Source organism: Ahaetulla prasina, chromosome 3 (assembly GCF_028640845.1).
Source record: "Ahaetulla prasina isolate Xishuangbanna chromosome 3, ASM2864084v1, whole genome shotgun sequence".
Classification (NCBI taxonomy): domain Eukaryota; kingdom Metazoa; phylum Chordata; class Lepidosauria; order Squamata; family Colubridae; genus Ahaetulla; species Ahaetulla prasina.
Window position 1 is genome coordinate 222,742,235 of NC_080541.1, and position 24,253 is coordinate 222,766,487.

At 44.6% G+C, this 24,253-nt stretch overlaps 2 protein-coding genes across 2 annotated transcripts in view; both read right to left on the minus strand.

Moving 5' to 3' along the window:
- Window positions 1-16,833, minus strand: part of EEF1A2 (eukaryotic translation elongation factor 1 alpha 2) — a 29,752-nt gene extending 12,919 nt beyond the window's left edge. The window contains exons 1-2 of the mRNA XM_058175681.1: window positions 16,601-16,833; window positions 5,026-5,205 (exon numbers count right to left, since the gene is read on the minus strand). Of these exons, the coding sequence (XP_058031664.1) occupies window positions 5,026-5,205; window positions 16,601-16,744 (324 nt within the window). The 5' untranslated portion in view covers window positions 16,745-16,833. The remainder of the gene's footprint in view (window positions 1-5,025; window positions 5,206-16,600) is intronic.
- LOC131194554 (uncharacterized) lies at window positions 16,797-22,709 on the minus strand. The gene is made up of 2 exons (XM_058175682.1): window positions 21,912-22,709; window positions 16,797-16,853 (listed from the first exon to the last, which is right to left on the minus strand). The coding sequence occupies exons 1-2, from the start codon at window positions 22,660-22,662 to the stop codon at window positions 16,807-16,809; spliced, it is 798 nt and encodes a 265-aa protein (XP_058031665.1). The 5' UTR covers window positions 22,663-22,709; the 3' UTR covers window positions 16,797-16,806.
- Window positions 22,710-24,253: the final 1,544 nt, after the last annotated feature.

Consider the following 24,253-nt stretch of genomic DNA (forward strand, 5'->3'; position numbering starts at 1 on the left):
ATACATACAGGAACAGGAAGTGCCTCACAGGAGCAGATAAGAAGTAAATCCTAGAGTGTCAGGAAATGCATGACAAAACAATGGAGATGTTAGAGAGGAATAAAGCTCTGCATACAAGGCAGACATAACACCTGCAACATCTTCCCCTTTTCATATTAACATACTACATTGTAAAAGTATACATATAACAGGAACAGGAAGTGCAGATAGGAGTAAATCCTAGACTGGCAGGAAATGCATCACAGAACAATGGAGAGGAATGCTAGAGAGGAATAAAGCTGCATACAAGGCAGACATAAGACCTGTAACATACAACACAAGCACAGCTCTAAGATTCCCCAGAGTGTGACATGGCCAGGGGATCTCGCTTCCCCAGTTAGCCTTGTCCCTAATGCAAATGCCCTTGTTCTGGTAGCAAAGAATCATGGATGACCTGGTCAACTGATCCCTTTTCAAGATCTTCCCAGCCCCTGTAATGAAAGCTCTAACTATAAAATCCATCCAAAATATATTTAAATATCTACAAGGGCCCAACTGGAGATGTCACCGCTGCAGAGAGCCCTCTTTTCCTTCCCAGGCTCAACCTTGGCTATCCGGGTGCAAAGGGGAGAGAATAAAAGAGAATGAAGCTAGTCCTCCTGTTTCTTGGGGCCACTCTAGGACTTTGTATTTGTATCCACAGCTGGTAAATGGAAGGCTTAACTCAGTGCTTTTCCAACCTTGGCTGCTTTAAGATGGGCGGACGTCAACTCCCAGAATTCCCCTTGCCAGCAGGGCTGGCTAGGGAATCCTGGGAGTTGAAATACATCTATTTTAAAGTGGCCAAGGTTGAAAAAGACCCGGTTAACTCATCCTCCATCTTCTTCTGCCAGTTGTGAAGGAACTTAGGTTTTGTCCAAACCATCACAAGCTATTTGAAGTCAAAACTCCTTCCTTGTTGGTGGGCTCTATATCAATGGTGCGATTAAAAACGTTTTACTACTAGTTCTGAGGGCGTGGCTTGGTGGGCGTGGCCTAGGAGGCCTCCCTGCACTTACCTGGGAGCCAAAATGAGGCACGTGGGAGGAAGAGGCGGGACCAGCCAGCAATTTAACTACCGGTTCTCCCGAACCGGCTGAATCCCACCACTGCTCTGTATATTCATACAACACACTGAACTTTCCCATAACTTAGTTCAGAGGGTTGTGAGAACAAAGTCCATTTGGGGTGGGGTGGGTGGAGGAATGGTTTTAAAACATTACAGCTCAGGAACCTTTCAGGGAAGTCCTCCGTAACCGAGTGTCCTACAAACTTGTTGGAACTACAAGATCCAGACTTCCCAGCCAGTATAAGAAATAAGCAAATCAAATAAAAGCAATTTTTAGCACCTCAGGGGATTAATATTATCAATGAGCAACTGTGGGCTCAGAGAGTTTGCTTGCTTAGTTTGTCACCCATCTCTCTTCAAGAGAATTCAAACTTTAACCAAACTTTTTTTTAATAAGGTACCTGAAATCCTCAGAATTTGTGCTCATTACTTCTAATTATCAGCAATTCCATAAGACTCACACACACACACCCCAAACTTCAAAATCTACTACTTTGAATTTTGGCATTCCATGTCCTATTTGAACAGATTTTTTTAATTCATTTTAAATATTTTAATATTGTTGCAGAATATTTCAGAATATTACATTCCTTTCCAGTCCACGAATGGAAATATAAATAGGAATAATGCTGATATTTTCCACAGCAATGATAGGAAAAATATAAGGTAGTCCTTGATTTATGACCACAATTGAGCCTAAAATTTCTGTTGTTAAGAGAGACATTTGCTAATGTCATTTGTTACAGACATTTGACATTTGTTACAGACATTTGAACTGTACCCCATTTTACGACTTTTCTTGCAACAGTTGTTAAGTGAAGAACAGCAATTCTTAAGTTAATAACTTAAGGGTTGTTAAGTGAATCTGGCTTCTCCACTGATTTTGGTCACAAAAAAAGAAACTCATGACACTGCAACCGTCACAAATACGAGCCAGTTGCCACGCATCAGAATTTGGATCACGTGACCATGGTCATAAGTGTGAACAACGGTCGTAAATCACTTTTTTCAGTGCTGCTGTAACTTTGAACGGTTACTAAATGAACTGTAGTTAAGGCGAGGACTACCTGTAATGTAAATATTGTAGGAATAATATCGACATTTTCCACAGCAATTATTGGGGGGGAAAATGTACACATTCAGGATGCCAACGTGTTTTCAATGCCTTGGCCAAAAAAAAAAAAAAAATGGCGCAGAACACAGCCATTTTGTGAGCTTTCTCTCTCAATGGTTCACCCGAGGTGCTTCTCAACCAATCCTGCCTTTCTCGTGTAACTCAATGAATTCTAAAAATAATGGATTGATACCTAAAATCCCACTTGTCCCCTGGATTCTATGAATAGGAGATGAGCTATTGGAGTAACCACCCTTTGAATTCCTGGGAAGAAATTTAGACATGCTTGAAACATATCTGTAAGGATTTTCAAGGCCTATAAGGCAGGAGTGCTATTCAGCAGGTTTTGACAGGTTCTGGAGAACCGGTTGCAGAAATTTTGAGTAGTTCAGAGAACTGGCTGCTGGCCCCAGTGGGGAGGGAATGGGGATTTTGCATTATCCTTCCCCCAGAGTGGGGAGGGAATGGATATTTTGCAATATCCTTCCCCTGCCATGCCCATAGAACTGGTAGTAAAAAAATTGAATTCCACCCACCACTGCTACGAAGGGCTCCGTGGTTTGCCAAAATACAGAAAATCAAGTTCGTAAGCTGTCGTCTACACAATACCCAAAACAGGCAATCCTCAACTTACAACAAAGTTACCACGGCACATCATGTAACCAACATGCAACCGGTTACATGATGAAAATTCAGACGCTTGGCAACTGGCATGTATTTATGACGGTTGCAGCATCCAAATTTTTTTACTACTGGTTCTGTGGGCGTGGTTTGGTGGGCGTGGCAGAAGGATACTACAAAATCCCCATTCCCTCTCCACTCCTGGGGGAAAGATATTGCAAAATCTCCATTCCCAACCCACTCTGGGGCCAGCCAGAGGTGGTATTTGCCAGTTCTCTGAACTGCTCCAAATTTCCGCTACCGGTTCTCCAGAACCTGTCAGAACCTGCTGGATTTCACCCCTGGGTTGTAGTGTCCCCGGGATCATGTGACCTTCTGACAAGCAACGTCTATGGGGGGAAACCAGGTTCACTTAACAACCGTTTTACTGCTTTAACAGCTGTAGGAATTCACCGAAGATCATTGGCAAGAAAGGTTGTAAAATTAGCCAGCGCTCGCTTAACAACTGTCTCACTTAGCAACAGAAATTTTGGGCTTAATTTTGGTTGTTAAGTCGAAGACTATCTGTACAGAAAACCAAGTTTGCATGTTGTCATGGAACCCCTAATACAACCCAGCAGGATAGGGCCTTGTCTACAAGCAGTAGACAAGTAGAGCACTCAACAACAACTTGGTTCCAGAAGTTGTGAGTGCTCCATTACTGGAGGCTTTTAAAAAGAGACTACACAGCCATTTGTCTGAAATGGTGTAAGGTCTCCTGCTTGAACAGTGGGGTGGGACTAGAAGATCTCCGAGGTCCCATTCGGCTCTGTTATTCTGTTAAGGAGACAAGGGCTCTTGTTAACCCCAGGACAAACAGCTGCTCCTAGAAGGATTCTCTCCATGCAGTTGTGAAATTCAATTTTTTTTACTATCTGTTCTGTCGGCGTGGCTTGGTGGGTGTGGCAGGGGAAGGATACTGCAAAACCCCCATTCCCACCTCACTTCTGGGGGAAGGATATTGCGAAATCTCCATTCCCACCCCACTCTGGGACCAGCCAGAGGTGGCATTTGCCAGTTCTCTGAACTACTCAAAATTTCCGCTACCGGTTCTCCAGAACCTGTCAAGAACCTGCTGGCTTTCACTCCTGCCATGTATTGCGAAACACACAGAAATCTTGAAATGTGACCCATGCAAGCAAGAAGGAACTGAGGCAAGGGTAAATTGGAAGAGAACCTTGCCAGCGATCTATGCCGCTTGCTCTGGCCCTATGATTATGTCCCCAGGATAGGATCAAGCTAAGGGATGGATGTCATTGGCTCAAAAATCCATGGCTCTGGGTAACTGCCAATCAAGATTATAAGGTAGGCATTATCAATGCTAGCAGGCTAGCACTGATGACGCTGCCAAGTTGGGGTAATGAAACATCTGCAAGGAAACAACCAAGCTCAGAGAGCACTAAGGACCACACTATCATCATCTTCTTCCTCTTCCTTTCCACAAATCCCACTCCCTTCTAGCATTGATAGTGTTACTTAGTTGGGTAATAAAATGCCTGCAAGAAAATGAACTAATCTCAAACAGTACCAAGGACCGGACTACCATCCTCTTCCTCCTCCACTCTGCAAATCCAACTCCCTTCTAGCACCAATGATGTTACCTAGTTGGGTAATGAAACATCTGCAAGAAAACAACCAAGCTCAGAGAGCACAAAGGACCCCTCAGTCCTCTTCCGCCTCCTCTTCCTCTCCTCTCCTCCTCCCTCATTCCCTTCTAGCACTGATGATTTTACCTAGTTGGGTAATGAAATGTTTGCAAGAAAACAACCAAGCTCAGAGACCACCAAAGACCTCCACAGTGGTCTTCCTCCTCCTCCATCTTTTCTTTCTCCTCTTCACCCCACAACCCTACTCCCTTCTAGCACTGATAATGTTACTTAGTTGGGTAATGAGACGTCTACATGAAAACAACGAAGCTCAGGGAGCACCAAGGCCCCCTCATTATCCGTGGAGGCAGAAGTAAGGTGGTGCTTCCTGAATTGGTAGTACGGCATCGGTGCACTCCCATACAGAATGCTGTGGCCCCCTTCCCCAATCCACTGCCCTCCAGCTTCCAAAATCCCCCAGACTCAGAGGCTCAGCCAACTGGAGAATGCCAGATTGGGAAAAGCGGAGTTCAGGAGCTGATCCCGCCTAGCGAAGCTCCCTGCTGCCGACTTCTCACCTGTGAAGTCCCCGTGATCATGTTCTTGATGAAATCTCTATGGCCTGGAGCATCAATGATGGTGATGTAATACTTGGTGGTCTCGAACTTCCACAGGGAAATGTCAATGGTGATGCCTCGCTCGCGTTCAGCTTTCAATTTGTCCAGCACCCAGGCATACTTGAAGGAACCCTTTCCCATCTGGCAGGTAGGAAAAAGCAAAAAGAAAAAGAGAATTACAGGTTGGATACAGGTTAAGAGATGAAGGCAAAATTCTGAGAAGCATCAGACAAGAGGGGTTCGTCTGTCTCTGAACCAGAAATTCTGCTGCTGGGTCTCAAAAGAAAGATTTTTCCTGTAAAGTGAAAAATCTTGAATAAACAGGTTGTCCTCGACTTACAACGGTCCATTTGTTAAGTCTGCCTGACTCACATTTGGATGCTTGACAATTGACTCACATTTATGACAGTTGTGATGTTTGTGTTTTATTTTTTTCAGTACACTGAAGATGGCATTTAATTTCCTTGTACAAGTAAACTAAACTACAGTGCCTTGGACAAGCAAAGTCGATGGGGAAACCGGATTCACTTAAAAAATCCGTCTTACTAATTTGAGAACTGCAGTGATTCACTTCACAAAGGTGGTGAGAAAAGTCGTAAAATGGAGCAAACTCACTTATCAAATGTCTCACTTTAACAACATCAATTTTGCGCTCAGTTGTGGTTGTAAGTTGAGGACTACCTGCTTATAGCCATCCATTTAGTAACGATGGCACTGAAAAGGGCAAGACAAGAAGCAAGGAATGGAAACGAATCAAGGAGAGAAGCAACCTAGAACTAAGGAGAAATTTCCTGGCAGTTAGAACAATTAATCAGTGGAACGACTTGCCTCCAGAAGTTGTGAATGCTCCAACACTGGAAGTTTTTAAGAAGCGATTGGACAACCATTTGTCTGACATGGTATAAGGTTGCCTGCCTGAGCAGGGGGTTGGTCTAGAAGACCTCCAAGGTCCCTTCCAACTCTGTTGTTCTATTCTTTTAAAAAAGAGACTTACGGCTATTTTTCACACCTACAATCATTGTAGCTTCTACAGTGACATGTGATCGGAATTCCCACGGCAACTGACATGCATTTATGTTGGAGGTAGCATCCCAGGGTCACGTGATTGCCACCTGCAACTTGCCCAGCCTGCTTCCAAGAAGTAAAGTTAATGAGAGAAACTGAATTCACTTAACAATTACAGTGATTCGCTTAACAACCATTGCAAAAAAGGTCGTAAAATCGGGTGCGGCTCACTTAACAATCAGCTTGCTTAGCAGCGGGAATTCAGGTCCCAATTGTAGTCGTAAGTTGAGAACAACCTGCAATCATCACAGCCACAAGAAGATTTATTCTCTCCACAACATAACACTGATATATAGATAGATAGATGCAGAAATGATTCACTATGTGAAAAGGGCTGAAACGTTTTCTTTAAGTCCCAAATATCCATATAATCTTTGGAAGCAGTTCAGGCTAATATCTCCTGAATTCACTGATGTATAAGGGGAGGGGAGGTAGGACAAGAGGCAGCAAAATCAGACCGGCAAGATTGTTAGGGGTAGTCCTCGATTTACGACCATAATTGAGCCTGAAATTTCTGTTGCTGAGTGAAACATTTAGTCCCATTTTGTCCCATTTTATGACCTTTCTTGCCATAATTGTTAAATGAATCACTGCAATTATTAAGTTAGTAACATGTTTGTTAAGTGAATCTGGCTTTCCCATTGACTTTGCTGGTCCGAAGGTTGCAAAGGGCCGTAATAGCTCAGGCTGTTAGAAGCCTGTTATTAGAACACAGCAGCCTGCAATTACTGCAGGTTCAAGCCCGGCCCGAGGTTGACTCAGCCTTCCATCCTTTATAAGGTAGGTAAAATGAGGACCCAGATTGTTGGGGGGGCAATAAGTTGACTTTGTAAATATACAAATAGAATGAGACTATTGCCTTATACACTGTAAGCCACCCTGAGTCTTCGGAGAAGGGCGGGATATAAATGTAAATAAATAAATAAAAAAAATTTAGACGACCCCAGGACAATGTGACCGTCATAAATATAAATCAGCTACCAAGCGACTGACTTTTGATCAGGTGACCCTGGGGATGCTGAGAAGTGGGAAAAATGGTCGTGAGTCACTTTTTTCATGGACGTCATAACATTGAAGGTCTCTAAAGGAACTGTTATTAAGTCGAGGACTACCTGTGTTAAAGTCAATCTCATTAAAAACAGATTTAGCCTTCCTGTGCAGTTGATTTTCTAGTGTAGTCTCCCTTGAAGGGCTGACATCAATAGCTAGAGTTCACACAACATGCCTCACCTGGTCAGATGCAAACCTGGCAGATGCAATTCACAGAAGTGGTGGGTTACTACCAGTTCGCCCCGGTTCGGACAAACCGGTAGCAGCAAGAGGCTCCGCCCACCTGCCTGAATGTCTCTGCGCCTGCACAGAAGTGTTGCACACGCAGATGAGCATGCGCCTGCGAGCAAACCAGTAGTGACCAATTGAAACCCACTACCGATTCACATGGTATGGTAAGTCAACTGAGTTTTCAGACTGTTTTGTCTGTACCTGGCTTTGTCTGTTCTATGAATCTCTTTTAGTATATACGCAATCCTCAACTTACAGCCACAACCGAGCCCAAAGTTTCTGTGGCAAGATCATAAAATGGGACAAAACTCATTTAAAAACTACCTTGCTTAAAAAGGGAAATTTGCGGCTGTAAGTCGAGGACCACCTGTACTACAGAAGCTTCTTTGAGAGAATATTGATTTTTGTAGTCAAAATAGAAGAGAAATAGCAACTTCTGGCTCAAAATAAAGCTTGGGCCAGCTGCAGGATCGTTGGGAACACGTCGGTGTTGCCAAATCATTTTTGCCCTGAATCAATAATGTAGAATTAAAATAACAGAGTTGGAAGGGACCTTGGAGGTCTTCTAGTCCAACCCCCTTGCCTAGGCTGGAAACCATACACCACTTCAGAAAAATGGTTATCCAACATCTTCTTAAAAACTTCCAGTGTTGGAGCATTCGCAACTTCTGAAGGCAAGTTGTTCCACTGATTGTTCTCACTGTCAGGAAATTTCTCCTTAGTTCTAGGTTGCTTCTCTCCTTGAGGAGTTTCCACCCATTGCTTCTTGTCCTGCCTTCAGGTGCTTTGGAGAATAGGTTGACTCACTCTTCTTTGTGGCAGCCCCTGAGATATGGGAACACTGCTATCATGTCTCTCCTAGTCCTTCTTTTCATGAAACAAGACATACCCAGTTCCTGCAACTATTCTTCGTATGTTTTAGCCTTCAGTCCCCTAATCATCTTTGTTGCTCTTCTCTGCATTCTTTCTACATCATCTTTTTTACATCGTGGCAACCAAAACTGAATGCAGTATTACAAGTGTGGCCTTGCCAAGGCATTATAAAGTGGTATTAACACTTCATGTGATCTTGATTCTATCCCTCTTTTTAAAGCAGCCCAGAACCCTGTTGGCTTTTTTAGCAGCTGCTGCACACTCTTGGCTCATATTTAAATGGTTGTCCACTAGGACTCCAAGATCCCCCTCACAGTTACTAGTATTGAGCAAGGTACCACATATACTGTACCTGTGTTTTTTGTTTTTCTTGCCTAAATGTAAAACTTTCCTTTTTTCATCATTGAATTTCATTTTTATTTATTTATTTTATTTATTTATTAGATTTTTATACCGCCCTTCTCCCGAAGGACTCATGGCGGTTTACAGCCAAGTAAAAACATAGACAAAAATTAAAAACGTATTAAAAAACTGATTATAAAATGGCCAAATAGAATTAAAACTAAGATAAAACCATCCTAAAACCCCACTTAAAAATTTCATCAGGCTAGCCCCGCACGGTGGAATAAAAAGGTCTTGAGCTCGCGTTTAAAGGACCGGAGGTTGGGGAGTTGACGCAATCCCGGAGGCAACTCATTCCATAGGACTGGAGCCCCCGCAGAGAAGGCCCTCCCCCTGGGGGCCGCCAGTCGACATTGTTTGACTGACAGCACCCTGAGGAGGCCCTCCCTATGGGAGCCCACAGGCCAATGGGAGGCTATAGGTAGCAGTAGGCGGTCCCGTAAGTAACCCGGTCCTGTGCCATGGAGCTCTTTAAAGGTGATAACCAACACCTTGAATTGCACCTGGAGGACCACCGGCAACCAGTGCAGGCTCCGCAGGAGAGGTGTTATATGGGAGCATCGCGGTGGTCCCATATAACACCTTTGTTAGATAGGGCCCAATGTTCAAGTCTGTCAAGATCCTTCTGTATCTTAAGCCTATCTTCTGGAGTGTTGGCTATTCTTGCCAGCTTGATTTCATCTGCAAATTTGATGAGTTCCCCATCTATCTCCTCATCCAAGTCATTGATGAAGACGTATTCATCATCCCCGAATATGTATTATTAGGGAAAACGCCCAATTTTGTTCCTTTTCCATCAGTATGCCACATCTACTATTTTTTTTATCCAGTTTATTCTGCTTTTTCTAGGTGTGGCGAGAGAAAATTATGCTGTACGCTGTGCCACTTCCAGATTTCTGGCTTTATTGGTATAATCCATATCAGTGGCAATATTGACTAGAAACTTGTAGGTTGTTTGTTTGTTTTTTAAAAAAAACCAGACTCCAGGGCTCATGGAAGCATCTGCTGATGGCAATATTTGGAGGACAATATAATTTCAGAAATCACCAACCAGCTTATCCCCTGTGAAAAATCAACTCTGGGGGTAAAAATGGGTCAAAGGCTTAGAAGAGTTTTCCCTAAATCTCTTGAGATAAACAGGATCAAAAGATTTACAGGGGGTCCCTTGACTTACAACCACAATTGAGCCCAAAATTTCCAATGCTGAGCAAGAACAGTTGTTCAAGGGAGCTGTGTCCCCTTTTATGACCTTTTTCTGCCCCAGCTGTTAAGCAAATCACTGTGGTTGTTAAGGGAATCGTGCAGTTATTAAGCGAATCAAGTTTCCCCCCATTGACTTTGCTTGTCGGAAGCCAGTTGGGAAGGTTACAAAAGGTGATCCCGTGACCCCAGGACACTGCAACCGTCACAATTATGAGTCCGTAGCCAAGCCTCTGAATTTTGATCACGTGACCATGGGTATGCTGCAAAGGTCGTAAGTGTGAAAACAGGTCACATGTCACTCCCCCCCCCAAATGCTGTTATAACTTCAAATGGCCATTGCATGAATGGTTGTAAATTGAAGCCTATCTGTATATCAGCCACTGAACAAGGCCAAGTACCTCAACATCAACCTTCATACTCTTTAATTCCAGAAGACCGATTTGTATACCCAGCACGCGTAACGGAGGAGGGGGGGGGGAATATATTATTTCGATGCAGTTTTCATCTGAATAGAATAGAATAGAATAGAATAGAATTTTATTGGCCAAGTGTGATTGGACACACAAGGAATTTGTCTTGGTGCATATGCTCTCAGTGTACATAAAAGAAAAGATACGTTCATCAAGGTACAACATTTACAACACAATTGATGGTCAATATATCAATATAAATCATAAAGATTGCCAGCAACAAGTTATAGTCATACAGTCATAAGTGGAAAGAGATTGGTGATGGGAACTATGAAACGATTAATAGTAGTGCAAGGAAACCCCATCCAGAGAAATAATAATAATAAAACCCCAAAAATAAATTTCCATCTCATGGACAATCAGATTATTTCAGAGGCACTCGGCTAAATTGCACCAGCTTTTTTTTAAAAAAAAAACAACCACAAACAATAAACTGGGTTTTGGGTTTTTTTCTCGCTGAAAATTGAGCCTGCTAAATTTTGCTGTATCACGACAAGCCTCTTTTGATAAAAGAGAAGGTGCTTTTAAATTGGCTATGCCCAGAGATGGGGGAAGATGGGAGGCTGTATTTTCTAGCTTCGTACAGTACCAGCTCTGTTTGATAAACTGGGGGGTGGGGGAATTCTTCATTTTGTTACACAAGAACAACAGGCATATGATTAAGCCTTTTCAAAGGCAGAGAGAGAGAGAGAGAGAGAGAGAGCATTTAAACTATCACTCCATCTGTTCTTTAAAACCAAGCATCTTATTTCTTTCTTTCTTTCTTTTTCTTTCTTTCCTTTCTCTTTCCTTCCTTCCTTCTTCCTTCTCTGTTTCCCCTCCTTTTTTTTTCAGCTCTTCCTTTGATAAGTCTTATTATTAAAGCCGGCCTCCATTTCCTATACATGCAATCGAGTGGAAAAGAATCCACAGCCTTGCATCAGAAAATGGAGGCGCAAAGCACAGTCACTTGGCTATTAATAGCCGGCTTGCAGCTCTCATTGGCAATGCCAGGGAAGGTGGCAAGCCCGAGGCCTGCTTGACTTAAAGGCACAGATCATGAGAGGGGCAGATGGCAAGGCAGGGGTAGACTATTGGGCTAGGCAAAATAGAAGAATAAATAAGATGCAAGCTTCTTCAAAAGGACAGATTCCGAAATAAGATCTATTCTAACCTCTTCAAGAATAGTTGATTTTCTTTTAGTTAACTATCCCTGTTAAAAAAAGGAACAGAGCAGTGATTCTCAACCTTTTGCAACTTCATATGTGGACTTCAACTCCCAAAATTCCCCAGCCAGCCATGCTAACTGAATAAGGCCAGATAATCTTAGCATCAATTTCCCTTTTAAACATGCTATGCATAATCAAGAGCGTTATTAATAACATACGACAGTCCTGGAGACTAAAACATATGAAGAACAGATGACGGAACTCGGTATGTCTAGTTCAATAAAAAGAAGAACTAGGGGAGACATGATAGCAGTGTTCCAATATCTCAGGGGTTGCCAAAAAGAAGAGGGAATCAAGCTATTCTCCAAAGCACCTGAGGGTAGAACAAGAAGCAATGGGTGGAAACTAATCAAGGAGAGAAGCAACTGAGAACTAAGGAGAAATTTCCTGATAGTTAGAACAATTAATCAGTGGAACAACTTGCCTGCAGAAGTTGTGAATGCTCCAACACCGGAAATTTTTAAGAAAATGTTGGATAGCCATTTGTCTGAAATGGTGTACGGTTTCCTGCCAGGGCAGGGGGTTGGACTAGAAGACCTCCAAGGTCCCTTCCAACTCTGTTATTATCTTATGATGTATTTTTATACAATATGCATTTTTTTGGGGGGGGGAGGATATATAATTTACAAGCAGTTTTATCTGAGGAAGCCTATCCAGAGAAATGAAAACAACTGAAGATAAATTTCAGCTGTTCAGGTCCCCATGGTGGCTGGGGGATTCTGGGAGTTCAAATCCACACTGGTTGGGGAATTCTGGGACTTGGTGCCCAGACATTTTAAAGTTGCCAAGGTTGAGAAACATTGGTATAGAGCAGGGGTCTCCAAACGTGGTCCCTTTAAGACTTGTGGACTTCAACTCCCAGAGTCCCTGAGGAACTCTGGGAGTTGAAGTCCACAAGTCTTAAAGGGACCAAGGTTGGAGACCCCGGTATAGAGTTTTGTGACTCTATATCAATAAATAAAAATTTTTGGATAGGACAATGAATGATTTTCTATTTTCTTAAGAAATAAATGAAATATCCTGATATATTTGCTCTCCTGTTAAAAGAAACACACAGGATAATAAATCTCTCTCTGGTGGGTGTAGCATTACAGCCCTATCTTGGCTTGTTCTGGCCTTAATAAGCCAACATTGTAAGTCATTCAATAGCTATAGTACTAGTGACAGTCTTCCTGGTTTCTATGCATGTATCCATCTTGGCAACTGTAGGATATGTGGACTTCAACTCCCAGAATTCACTTCTCACGCTGGTTGAGGAATCCTGGAAGTTGAAGTCCATACATCTTAAAAGTGTCGAAGCTGAGGAACACTGCATTAGCAGCAGTATATCGAACAAATATAATGTAGTTCTCTGGTTCTAAATAGGGCAGAATTATGGTAACATAGCTTATCTTTGTGACTGAGTTAGGCCTGGAGAATACAGAATATCCGTAAATTGGATTTCTGATTTCTAATTTATAGCTGAATAAATTAGCACAAGAATATAAACTGACTTTGTTAAGTGGGAAAGATTCCACTGTTCCACCATGGTTTAGTTGTAAGCAGACTTGTACAGCATCTAAAGTAAAAATCCGTGTTAAAAACCTCCATTTCCCAAGAAAACCAACCAACCAACAAAAGTGGGAAAATCAATTTGCTTTCCTGGCATATGGTAGGTTTTCATTTAAAGCACAGGTGCAGATCTAACCATTCAGAGCACAAAAAGCTACTGGCAATGGACAAGCAGCCCAAATATTCACAATTGATCATCAGAAACTGTTATCAGTTGCCTTTGGCAAACGACAGAGCAGTCAGGATACAGAAAAGTTTATCGGGATTTGCCCTTCATCAGTTCTTCTCTGAAAAGCCAAATTGTGCAGCTGCGTTTTAATAAACAACGTTATGAAATGGCGTCTTGTTTTGCCAAACGGCTCTTCCCCAGCGTCTTGCTAGCAATTATGCAAAAGCAAGACAAAGAAATAAAAGGTTTGTCACACACCTTTCGGTATTATGCGCCATCTTTTGGCGGCTCTACGTCAAAAAATTAACGATGTACCAACTGGGCCCCCAATAAAAGATGAATTTAGTTTCTTTTCTTTTTTTTAATGTGAATAGCGGCCGGACTATTTTGCATAATTTATTCAGCTTCTAGAGAAGAACAAGTACTTTTGCAGTGGCGCTGAGAACTCGCTTCCTGGGCACTAAAATTATCTTAATTTGCTATTCTGGTCTCTTGCGATGTCACGGCATATGGCTGCCACCCACGGGTTGTTTTTCCCAGCCGCTCTGTAAACCTTAAGGACTAGAAACTTGCGAAAGTGCTGAGAAGAGAAAGCCCACCCTGCAGGATTTCAGATTTGTGAAACATGATCACAACACTGCAGAATTCATGTCATCTACCAGGGAACTCAAAATTTTGGCATAGGGAATTATTTATTATCACTTTATTAAAAGCTTCACAAAAGCAGGATATGCATTTATTGCAGGGACCTGCAGAAGATGACAATGATCAGGGAGAAATGGAAGAATCAATCTTAGATAGGTGCCTGCTCTAAAAATAAAAATAAACTCTACTCTCTTCCGGCTAAGACAGTACAGGAGTTTTCTTACTATCCTGAATTCTGGCTTCATAAAAAGCAGAGAAAAGATTACTTATACCAGGAAGTCTAATACCAAAGTTGCAAATACTACCGTAAACCTTTAGAAGAGAATATTTGTAACTCATAATTATTTGGGGTCCTTGATGCTCTCTGAGCATGGTTGTTTTCTTGGAGACGTTTCGTTTACCCAACTAAGTTACATCATCAGTGCATGTTGGATAATTGATGATGTAACCTAGATGAAACATCTGCAAGCAAACAACCAAGTATCAAGAACTTCACACTTAAGTTTGATTTTAGCCCAGCTCATTACTTTCTCAGCCCAACCTACCTCAAAGGGTTGTTGTGGGTAAAAAGAGGAGGAGGAGGAGGAGGAGGAGGAGGAGGAGGAGGAGGAGGAAAAAGGAGTGTTGGATATGTTTGCCCCCTTGAGTTATTTGTAAAAATAATAAAGGTAGGATACAAATATATAAAATCAGTGCAGCTATCGTGTGGGTTGTTTTCTTGCAGATGTTTCATTACCAAACTAGGTAAAATCATCAGTGCCAACAGCTTAACATGACATCTACTTTGGCAGTGAAACATTTGCAAGAAAACAACCCAGCTTAGAGAGCACCAAGGAACTCACAATTTAAATCCGAGATCCAAATATTCTCTTCTATGTAAATGTCTTGGCTTATAAACCATGATTCGTGGCTAAGTGTGATTCAAGAGGAAGACGTGGATGGCTAGAAGGTGGATCATCTACAGTTGGAAAGTTCAAGCGGGCCATTCACATTAAACCTTTAGTTTAGTTTTGGCTTACTGTGTTAAGTGAATACAGCTATCTTGGTTTGTAGGCCACAGCATACTGGCTATACCCAGACAATTGGGGTTTTAGCCAATGGCGACTTAAGTCCAACCACGGGTTAGGGTATTGTGTGAACTCAGCTGATGATATGGAAGATGGAATCTGGGTCAACTATAATGAAGCCCATTTCTGAGGGACCATATTTACAAATATTGCATAGGTTTATATATATTTCTAAGGATAACAAAAAAATATCTAGGGAGTTTGCTTTTTTTTTTTAATAAAGGAACGTCTGTCATATTTTGTTGATCCATGTTGTCTTAGTACCTGTAGTTTTCCTGAAGAGCTAACTAGAGAAATTAGCTAGATGTAGTAGTAGCATCAACATCACCTTTAACAGAAGACTGTTCTCAATCCCACCTTCCATGAATGAGCTGGCTTAATTTAATTTTTTTTTAAAAAAAGAAAGATAAATATGGCCCAATTCAAATTAAGCCACAACACAGAATTGTCCTTGGCTGATCTTGGGAGCTAAACAAGAGTTGACCCGTTAGTCCTTGGAAAAGAGGCTCCAGAAATCCCAGAGCTGAAAAGTAGATTAAAAAGTCAAGAAAAAATTAGCCAACTCCTTCAACATCAAGGAAACTGTGCTAGGAGTTGAGTTTCTCTCCAGGGTGGCTTATCTTTCCTTTTATTTATAGTATCTGATGTGGCTACTACAGATTGCAGTGGGCAGCTGTGAAGCCACCTGCTGTGGGGGGGGGGGGAAACCCTACCTCCTCATTTTTTGCATAGATCCAGAGAGGTTTCTGCACCCAAAATGAATTATTAGTGTTTTCAATCTGGGGAGTCAGTAGGAAAAATTGCACCCCTTGCAGTTACCATCCTAAGCGGAGGAGCTGGTCGGTTTAACCCTCTCCAACAGAGAATATTTGTACACAAGCAGACAACTTAGAACCAGCGACACTAATATTATCAGGATAAAGGGAGAAGGACCCACAACAGGGCAACGAGTGAAATTGCTCTGCCAGGAAGTACAATGGAATTTTTCATGTCAGTCTTTTTTTTCTATGCTAGTTGGCTTCTCCAAATATGAAGGGGAAGGAAGGAAGGAAGGAGAGAGGGGAGAAGGTAGGAAGGAAGAAATTGGGAAGAAGGAAGCAATTGGGAAGAAAGGAGAAGAAGAAAAGGAAGGAGAGGGGAGAAGAAAGGAAGGAATTGGGAAGGAGGAATTGGGAAGGAAGGAAGGAATTGGGAAGAATGGAGATGGGAGGAAGGAAGGAAGGAAAGGGAATAAAGGAAGGAAGGAAAGGAGAGAAGGAAGAAGAAAAAAAGGAAGGAGAGGGAGGGAGGAAGGGAGGGAGGGAGCGAGAGGATAAGGGAGAAGAAAGGAGATGGGAAGAAGGGAGAGGGAAAGAAGGAAAGAAGGGAGAAGGAAGAAAGGAAGGAGAGAGGGGAGAAGGAGAGACAGGATAAGGGAAGGAGGGAGGGAAATGATTGGGAAGAATAAAGGAGATGGGAAGAAGGAAGAAAGGAGAGAAAGAAGGAAAGAAGGGAGAAGGAAGAAAGGAAGGAGGGGAGAAGGAAAGGAGAGACAGGACAAGAGAGGGAGGGACTATGTGAAGGTCAGAAGGCTAAAGGCTCAGAGAAGCCCCCTCCTCTTACCTCTGCGGCTTCCTTCTCGAATTTCTCGATGGTCCGCTTGTCGATGCCCCCGCATTTGTAGATGAGATGGCCGGTGGTGGTGGACTTGCCAGAGTCTACATGTCCAATGACCACAATATTGATGTGGGTCTTTTCCTTCCCCATATTTCCTTCCTTTGGCAGAGGCCTGGGCTTACAGGGGGGGTGGGTAGGGGAGGGGGCTGATTTTAGCTAAAAAGGGGTGGAAAAACGGAGCAGCGGCTGCGAGGAAAGGCTGTGTGCAAAGAAAAGAGGAGGAGATCAGGAGTGGGGTTGTCAGGAGCAACAAGAACACAACACAAAGCCATATAACACCACCCTGCCCGGCCTTGGGTTCCACAGGCCAACAAAACCCATCTCCATCTGTGTGTGTATGTGTGTGTGTGTGTTATAACATCATTAAGCCTCTTCTTTAGGCATTACATTTATTGCTTGAGAAATTTCAGATCCAGATTTTGGATCAATGCCCCTTCAATGTTTTATCAAACTTTTCCTGCCTTCGTTACCCACGGACCGCTTATTTCCTGCCTCCTTGACTGTCTGTATGTCACTTTCCAAGTTAATTGTTTTATTGCATCAAAAATATAAGCGATAGCTTACAAGATATGGATTGCAACTGAGCGCAGCGGTGTTTGTACGAAAGACCCTGGAGAAGGTGAACAAGATAAACCCGAGAGCTTTTTAAAGATGAGAAAGAGAAAAATATATACGCGTCCGACACAATTTCTAAAATGGAAAATGAATGTCAGGTGGTTTTAGGCTGTGCGGCTTATGCGAAAGAGGTCAAATAAAATGCAGTAAGAAGTGGCATCAAATTATTTTACACGATGACGAAGATCTAATTCTCCAAGCTTAATACCAAATCCTTAATACTAGTATCTTGTGGCTTATGAATATTGAGAGAAGAGGCCTCTCATGATTCAGCTCAAAGCAAGCAAGCAAGGAAGGATGGAGGGGGAATGAGAAGAAAGGAAGGAGCGACAGGGTAAGAGGGGGAGGGAAGGAAGGGAAGGAGGGAGGGAGGGAAGAAGGAGGGAGGAAGGGGAGGAGATGAGGGGACCTGGGAGGGAGGGAGGGAAGACGGAAGGAAGGAGGGAAGGAAGGAAGAGGATAAGGGAGGGAGGGAAGGAAGAGGGAGGGAAGGAAGGGAGGGAGGAGGGAAGGGAGGAAGGGAGAGAAGGAAGGAAAGAAAGAAAGAAAGGAGAGGGTAGTAGGAAGGAGAGGCAGGATAAGACAGGGAGGGAAGGAAGGATGGGAAGAAGGAGGGAGGAAAATGAGATGAGGGGACTGGAGAGGGAGAAAGGGAGGAAGGAAGAACAGGATAAGGGAGGGAGGGAAGGAAGGGGGGGGGAAGGAATGAAGAAAAGGAAGAGAAGGAAGGAAGGAAGGAAAGGAGAAAGAAGAAAAAAAGGAAGGGCAGGATGAGGGAGGGAGGGAGGCAGGGAGGAAGGAAGGGATCAATCAATTCCATCTGCTATCAGAGCAGGTATCTACTCTTCCTTAAATGTTTTAACTTGGCCCTAAATTAAAACAAAAGGGGACCCTTCTTCCTTAGGGTCTCAAATTGAGAAGGTGGGTTGATATGAACAGTACCCCCTTCTTCTTCTTCTTCTTTTTTTTTTTAAAAAGCACCTTCCTTTTTGGATAGGATGCAGAAAGGGGAACCCCATGCTTACCCGAATGCTGAGGAAGGTTAATTTAAGCTGCACCCCTTTTTTGACCTCAGTGACAAATAAGGAGGCAACTTAACTTGAGCAACACAGCAGCTAGGCCAAATAATAATCAGAATTTAAGCCATGGGCTTTCTAGAACAGGCAGGTGCTGCCCCAAGCAGCTTTTCTTTTAAGCTGAGAAAATTAAGCATTTTATCCGGGTCCTGTCATGAACCCCGTTTTCCCCAACCTTTATCTTCATTTAAATCAGGGGTCAAGTTAGTTGCATTCTCTCTTCCTGATCTGACTCCCCCCCACCCCCAAAGTTGCGAGGTTTAGACTTAAAAGCTAAGACCGGCAGCTTCCGGCACAAGTCATCCTTTAAAAGATCAGGGTTATTTTTACGAGATGATGGTTTATTCATAAGACAATCCATGTATCTCCACCCACCTGTTCCCACCCCACCCCACCCCAAATGATTCAAGTCTGATCCGTTTTCCAACCTGTTCGGGGAAGTTTTGAGGAGTTTCATTATAAATTTGTCTTCCTAAAGCCCAATATGGTGTTGCAAATGCGATGGGGGGGGGGAAGAGCCATAAATAGCTTTTTTTTTTTTTTTTTTGCAAGAGATGCTGGAAAGAGCGGAGGGGGAGAAAGGGGGTTATAAGAGCCTTTATTTTCTCCTCCCCCCCCCCCAACATTGCAAAAACATAAGCCAATATATGAAAGAGATCTAATCAAAGGGCATCAATCCTCTTTTTGTAAAAAATAATAATAATAAAAATTAGGCCTTATCCTGCACCTAAGCCGCCATTTTTGCCCCCCCCCCACCTCACCAAGACCTAATTCACATGCTCTTCCCCTTAAAAAAATGCCATTGCCGGGAGTGGTTGGGGGATGTTCTCTTAGCAAAACTCTTCCCCTCCCTCCTTCAGCAACCTGGAAAGAGGGAGAACAGGTGCATCCCTTGGGAATTTGGCATGTCCCTGTTCTGACTTCAAAAGGGGAGGGGAGGGAGGGGGGAGAGAGAGAGAGAGAGAGGAGGAATAAATAAAATACATGCAAAGGCCGGATCTGGGTTCAAAGCTGCCTATTCTCATTCTAAAAGACTGCACCATCTGTGCAAAAAAAAAATTAAAAAAAAATTGCATTTAAGAAAAAATGCATTTTTTAAAAAAAAGGCAAAAATGCAAAAAAATAATAAATGCATTTTTTTTTACAAAAATATTTTTTGTAAAAAATAAATAAATCGGTCGGGGCCTCCCGAAGAGGCCCCAATGCGCGTTGACACCAGAAAAGGTTCAAAGCTATGGGTTGGGGGGGGGGAGGAAAGTATCTCGTCATCGCCCCCCCCCCTACACACACACACACTCTCCCGGGTCGTGCTCGGTTCGCAAGACACGCGCTTCCCTCCAACACCTCCCCCTCCTATCCTTTCGCCGCGGGATTATTTTTAAAACCCAAAGCACCCGGAGCCCAGGTTTATTTTAGACCGCGTCTAAATCTCCGGGTTGGCGTTGAGAGATGGGAGGAGTGAGGGGGGGGGGAGCCGAGCGTGCGCCATCCATTGAGAAATTAACCCCCAATGATGATGATGATGGTGATTATTTAATCTCTTTGCTCGTGGCTGCCCGGATTGCAAACTCCCCCACCCACCCACCCAAATGAACCCGGGTCAACGCGTCTAGACGGCTGGGGTAGTTTTGGTTGTGGGGTTTTTTTTTTGTTGGTTTTTTTCTTGCAAATCGGGGGAGGAGGAGGAGGAGGGGGGCCCTTTTGCAAGGTCAACTGCAAAGCCCGGGGCGCAAAGGAGCGGTTTTGCGCGGCTCCCCCGCCTCGCTTGGGAAGAAATAAGGAATAATAAGGATAGACCGCGGAGGAGAGGAAAGGAGGAGGGGGGAGAAGAAGGGAAGGAAGGAAGAGAAAAGGTGCCCTTGCTCGGTCTGCGTGTTGTGTGTCTGTGTGTATATGAGAGAGAGAGAGAGAAAAGGACCAGGGATCAAAAGAAGAGATGCGCCCAAAAAGGGAGAGAGAGATCCATTTCGACCCACGGAGCGCTGGGATCGCTTTTCCCCTCCATCCCGACCTCCGCGGGCCCCTTTTTCCAACTCCCCCTGCGCAATTCTGTATGTGTGTGCGTTTGTGTGTGTAAGGGATGGAGGAGTGGGGTGTGTGTGTGTGTGTGAGGGCCCCGATTTACGACCTACAACAGGGGGAAAAGGCGCTTGCAACCCACCCACCCGCCCACTCTGTGTGTGTGTGTGTGTGTGTGTGTGTGTGTGTGTGTGTGTGTGTGTGTGTGTGTGTGAGAGAGGTATGGGATGGAGAGGTATGGGGTGGGGAGGGCCCCTATTTATAACCTACAGCTGGGGGAAAGGCTATTGCAACCCACCCACTCACCGGCCCTTCGCCTTCAAACACCCTCTTGCAACGACCTCGCCTCGCTCCCCCCCCCGCCTTGGAAAGGCAGCGCGGGGACCCCCAGGGCGTCCGTTCCTCCCCCACGCAAAACAGCCCCCACAAAGCCAGAAGGGGTTCCCACACACACACACCCCCACCCCCGTTCTTCGGGAGGCGCCGCGAGCGGAGCGGAGCTCTGCGCTGCGCCCCGCCGGAGCTCTTACCGGCAGCGGCGGTTGGAGACGAGAGGCTGGCGAGCTCGGCTCGGAGCGCTTTATTGCGCGGAGCGAGTCCACCTATTGACGGCGGCGGCGCAATGCAGTTCGCCCGCTCTGCCCTCCCTTCCTCCCCTCCCCTCCTCGCACTACGGCATTGCGGTAGAGAGCGGAGGCGGGGAAGGAAAGAGAAGGAGGGAGGCGGGTGGAATACAAATGCCCGCTAATTGCGGGGCAAGTCGGGGCACCCCGGCCGGCAAGCAGGTTGGAGAGAGCGCGTCCGAGAGGCGCAAGGCTCTCCCCCCCCCCTTTGCCTGCCCGGTTTCAGGGATTTTGGGGAGGGGAAAAGGGGAGAAAGGATGCGTTCCCACGACCTGCTGGACCCAGGTCAGGGGAAGAGAGAGAGAGAGAGAGAGAGAGAAAGCTAGCAGAGATGCGCCCGTCAGATGCCCAGCTGGGTTCTTTTTTTTTTTAGGGAATTGCGAGTGGGTGGGTGGGGATGGGAAGGGAGGGGGGGAGGACTTCGCCCGTTGGGGAGCCACTGGGAAGGTTCCAACTCGGAAAGCTCCCGCGTGGAAGTGGGGTTAGGGAGTCCGTTTCCCCGTGTTCGGAAGGGGGTCGTGTGGATGCTGCATTGGTTTTCGGGTAGTAGGGTTTTTTTTTTTTCAAACGCGGTGGGTCTTGGGTTTGCGGGAGGGGCGAATTCAGAAGATCGGAAAGGGGGCAATTCAGTGACCGGCGAAACGGGGGGAGGTAGGGTTTCAAGGTGTCATGCGAACGCAACTAAGCTGGCTTTGTGAATGTGGGGATGGCAGAGGCGATGGCTTCCCTTATTTATTTATATTTATTTATTTATTAAATTTGTATACCGCCCTTCTCCCAAAGGACTCAGGGCGGTTTACAGCCAAGTAAAATAGACAATATATAAATACAGTTAAAATGCAGTTAAAAAACTTATTAAAATTGGCCACAATTAAAATTTAAAGCTAAAACCCGTTTAAAAAACCCATAAATTTAAAAACTAACCCAGGCCAGCGCAGATGAATAGGTAGGTTTTAAGCTCGCGGCGAAAGGTTCGGAGGTCCGGAAGTTGGCGAAGTCCTGGGGGGAGTTCGTTCCAGAGGGCGGGAGCCCCCACAGAGAAGGCCCTTCCCCTGGGCGTCGCCAGACGACACTGTCGCGCCGACGGCACCCTGAGGAGTCCCTCTCTGTGAGAGCGCACGGGTCGGTGAGAGGTATTCGGTAGCAGCAGGCGGTCCCGTAAGTAACCCGGCCCTATGCCATGGAGCGCTTTAAAGACGTTCACCAAAACCTTGAAGCGCACCCGGAAGGCCACAGGCAGCCAGTGCAGCCTGCGCAGGATGGGTGTCACTCGGGAGCCACGGGGGGCTCCCTCTATCACCCGCGCAGCTGCGTTCTGGACTAACTGTAGCCTCCGGATGCCCCTCAAGGGGAGCCCCATGTAGAGAGCATTGCAGTAATCCAGACGAGACGTCACAAGGGCGTGAGTGACTGTGCACAAGGCATCCCGGTCTAGAAAGGGGCGCAATTGGCGCACCAGGCGAACCTGGTGGAAAGCTCTCCTGGAGACGGCCGCCAGGTGTTCATCAAAAGACAGCCGTTCATCCAGGAGAACGCCCAAATTGCGCACCCTCTCCATCGGGGCCAATGACTCGCTCCCGACAGTCAGCCGCGGACTCAGCTGACTGTACCGAGATGCCGGCATCCACAGCCACTCTGTCTTGGAGGGATTGAGCTTGAGCCTGTTTCTCCCCATCCAGACCCGTACGGCTTCCAAACACCGGGACAGCACTTCGATAGCTTCATTGGGGTGGCCCTTCCCTTAAGGCTGTTGGGAAGGGAGACCGGGGGAGGGGGGAGGAGGGTTTAACAGGACTGTTTAAATAAAGAACCATAAAGGCATCGGGAGAAAAGGCGGAAAGAAGGCGGGCGACCCCAGCAGCAAAAAAGGAAAAGGAGAATGAATAAATACTATATGGCCAATAAAAAATTCTATTCCATTCCATATTTTCTTTTCTATTCTATTCCATTCCATTCTATTCCATTGTCTATTCTATTCCATTCCATTGTCTATTCTATTACATTCCATATTTTCTATTCTCTTCTATATTTTTTATTCTCTTCTATTCTATTCCATATTTTCTATTCTATTCCATTCCATTCCATTCCATTGTCTATTCCAGTGATTCCCAAACTGTGAGCCGCGGCTCCCCAGGGAGCCGCGATATCGTCATGGGGGCGCCGCGGAATATCTGCGCCCGCTGGGTCCGGCGCTGATGCGCCATTTCTGGGGCGTCTGGTGCGCATGCGCAGTTGCAGGTCGGATTTCCGGGGAGCCGCGGGCACGTCTGGTGCGCATGCGCAGTTGCAGGTCGGATTTCCGGGGGAGCCGCGGGCAAAAAAGATTGGGAACCTCTGGTCTATTCTATTCCATTCCATTCCATTCCATATTTTCTATTCTATTCCATTCCATTCCATTGTCTATTCTATTCTATTCCATTCCATATTTTCTATTCTATTCTATTCTATTCCATTCCATATTTTCTTTTCTATTCTATTCTATTCTATTCTATTCCCTTTTCACCCTGCTCCTAAACTTAATCAAAAGGAGGGGAGTTGGGGGCAATTGCCTATCAAGATTTATTGACTAAAGGGGGGGGAAGGGTCCTGCCTCTTGTACCTAGCTCTGCCACAGCCCTAAAACGTCACCCATTGATAATTTTGATTATTGATAATAACCCATTGATAATAATTACCTCACACTTAGAAGCAAACAACCTACTCTCCAATAAACAATTTGGTTTCAGGAAAAAATTATCGTGCAACTTACAACTTCTCCACTGTAAAAGCTTATGGACTACAAATCTTGATCAAGGCAAAACAATAGATGCAATCTACATAGACTTCTGCAAAGCTTTTGACTCAGTAGTACACGATAAACTTCTCCTAAAACTAAAATCCTATGGCATCTCAGGACCCCTCCACAAATGGATATCTGCTTTTCTGTCTAACAGACAACAAGTGGTCAAAATTGGCAATGCTCTATCAAATCCTGTTCCTGTCAAAAGTGGCATTCCTCAAGGCAGCGTCCTTGGACCAACACTCTTCATACTATACATTAATGATCTTTGTGGCCATATCTCAAGTAATTGTGTTCTCTTTGCTGACAATGTCAAACTATTTAACACCACTGATATAATACATCTATCATTCAAAAAGACCTTGATCATCTAACCGCTTGGTCTAAAACTTGGCAACTCCAAATCTCAACCAGCAAATGCTCAGTCTTACATATAGGAAAAAAGAACCCAAACACTAAGTACATACTTGATGGACATTACCTTACA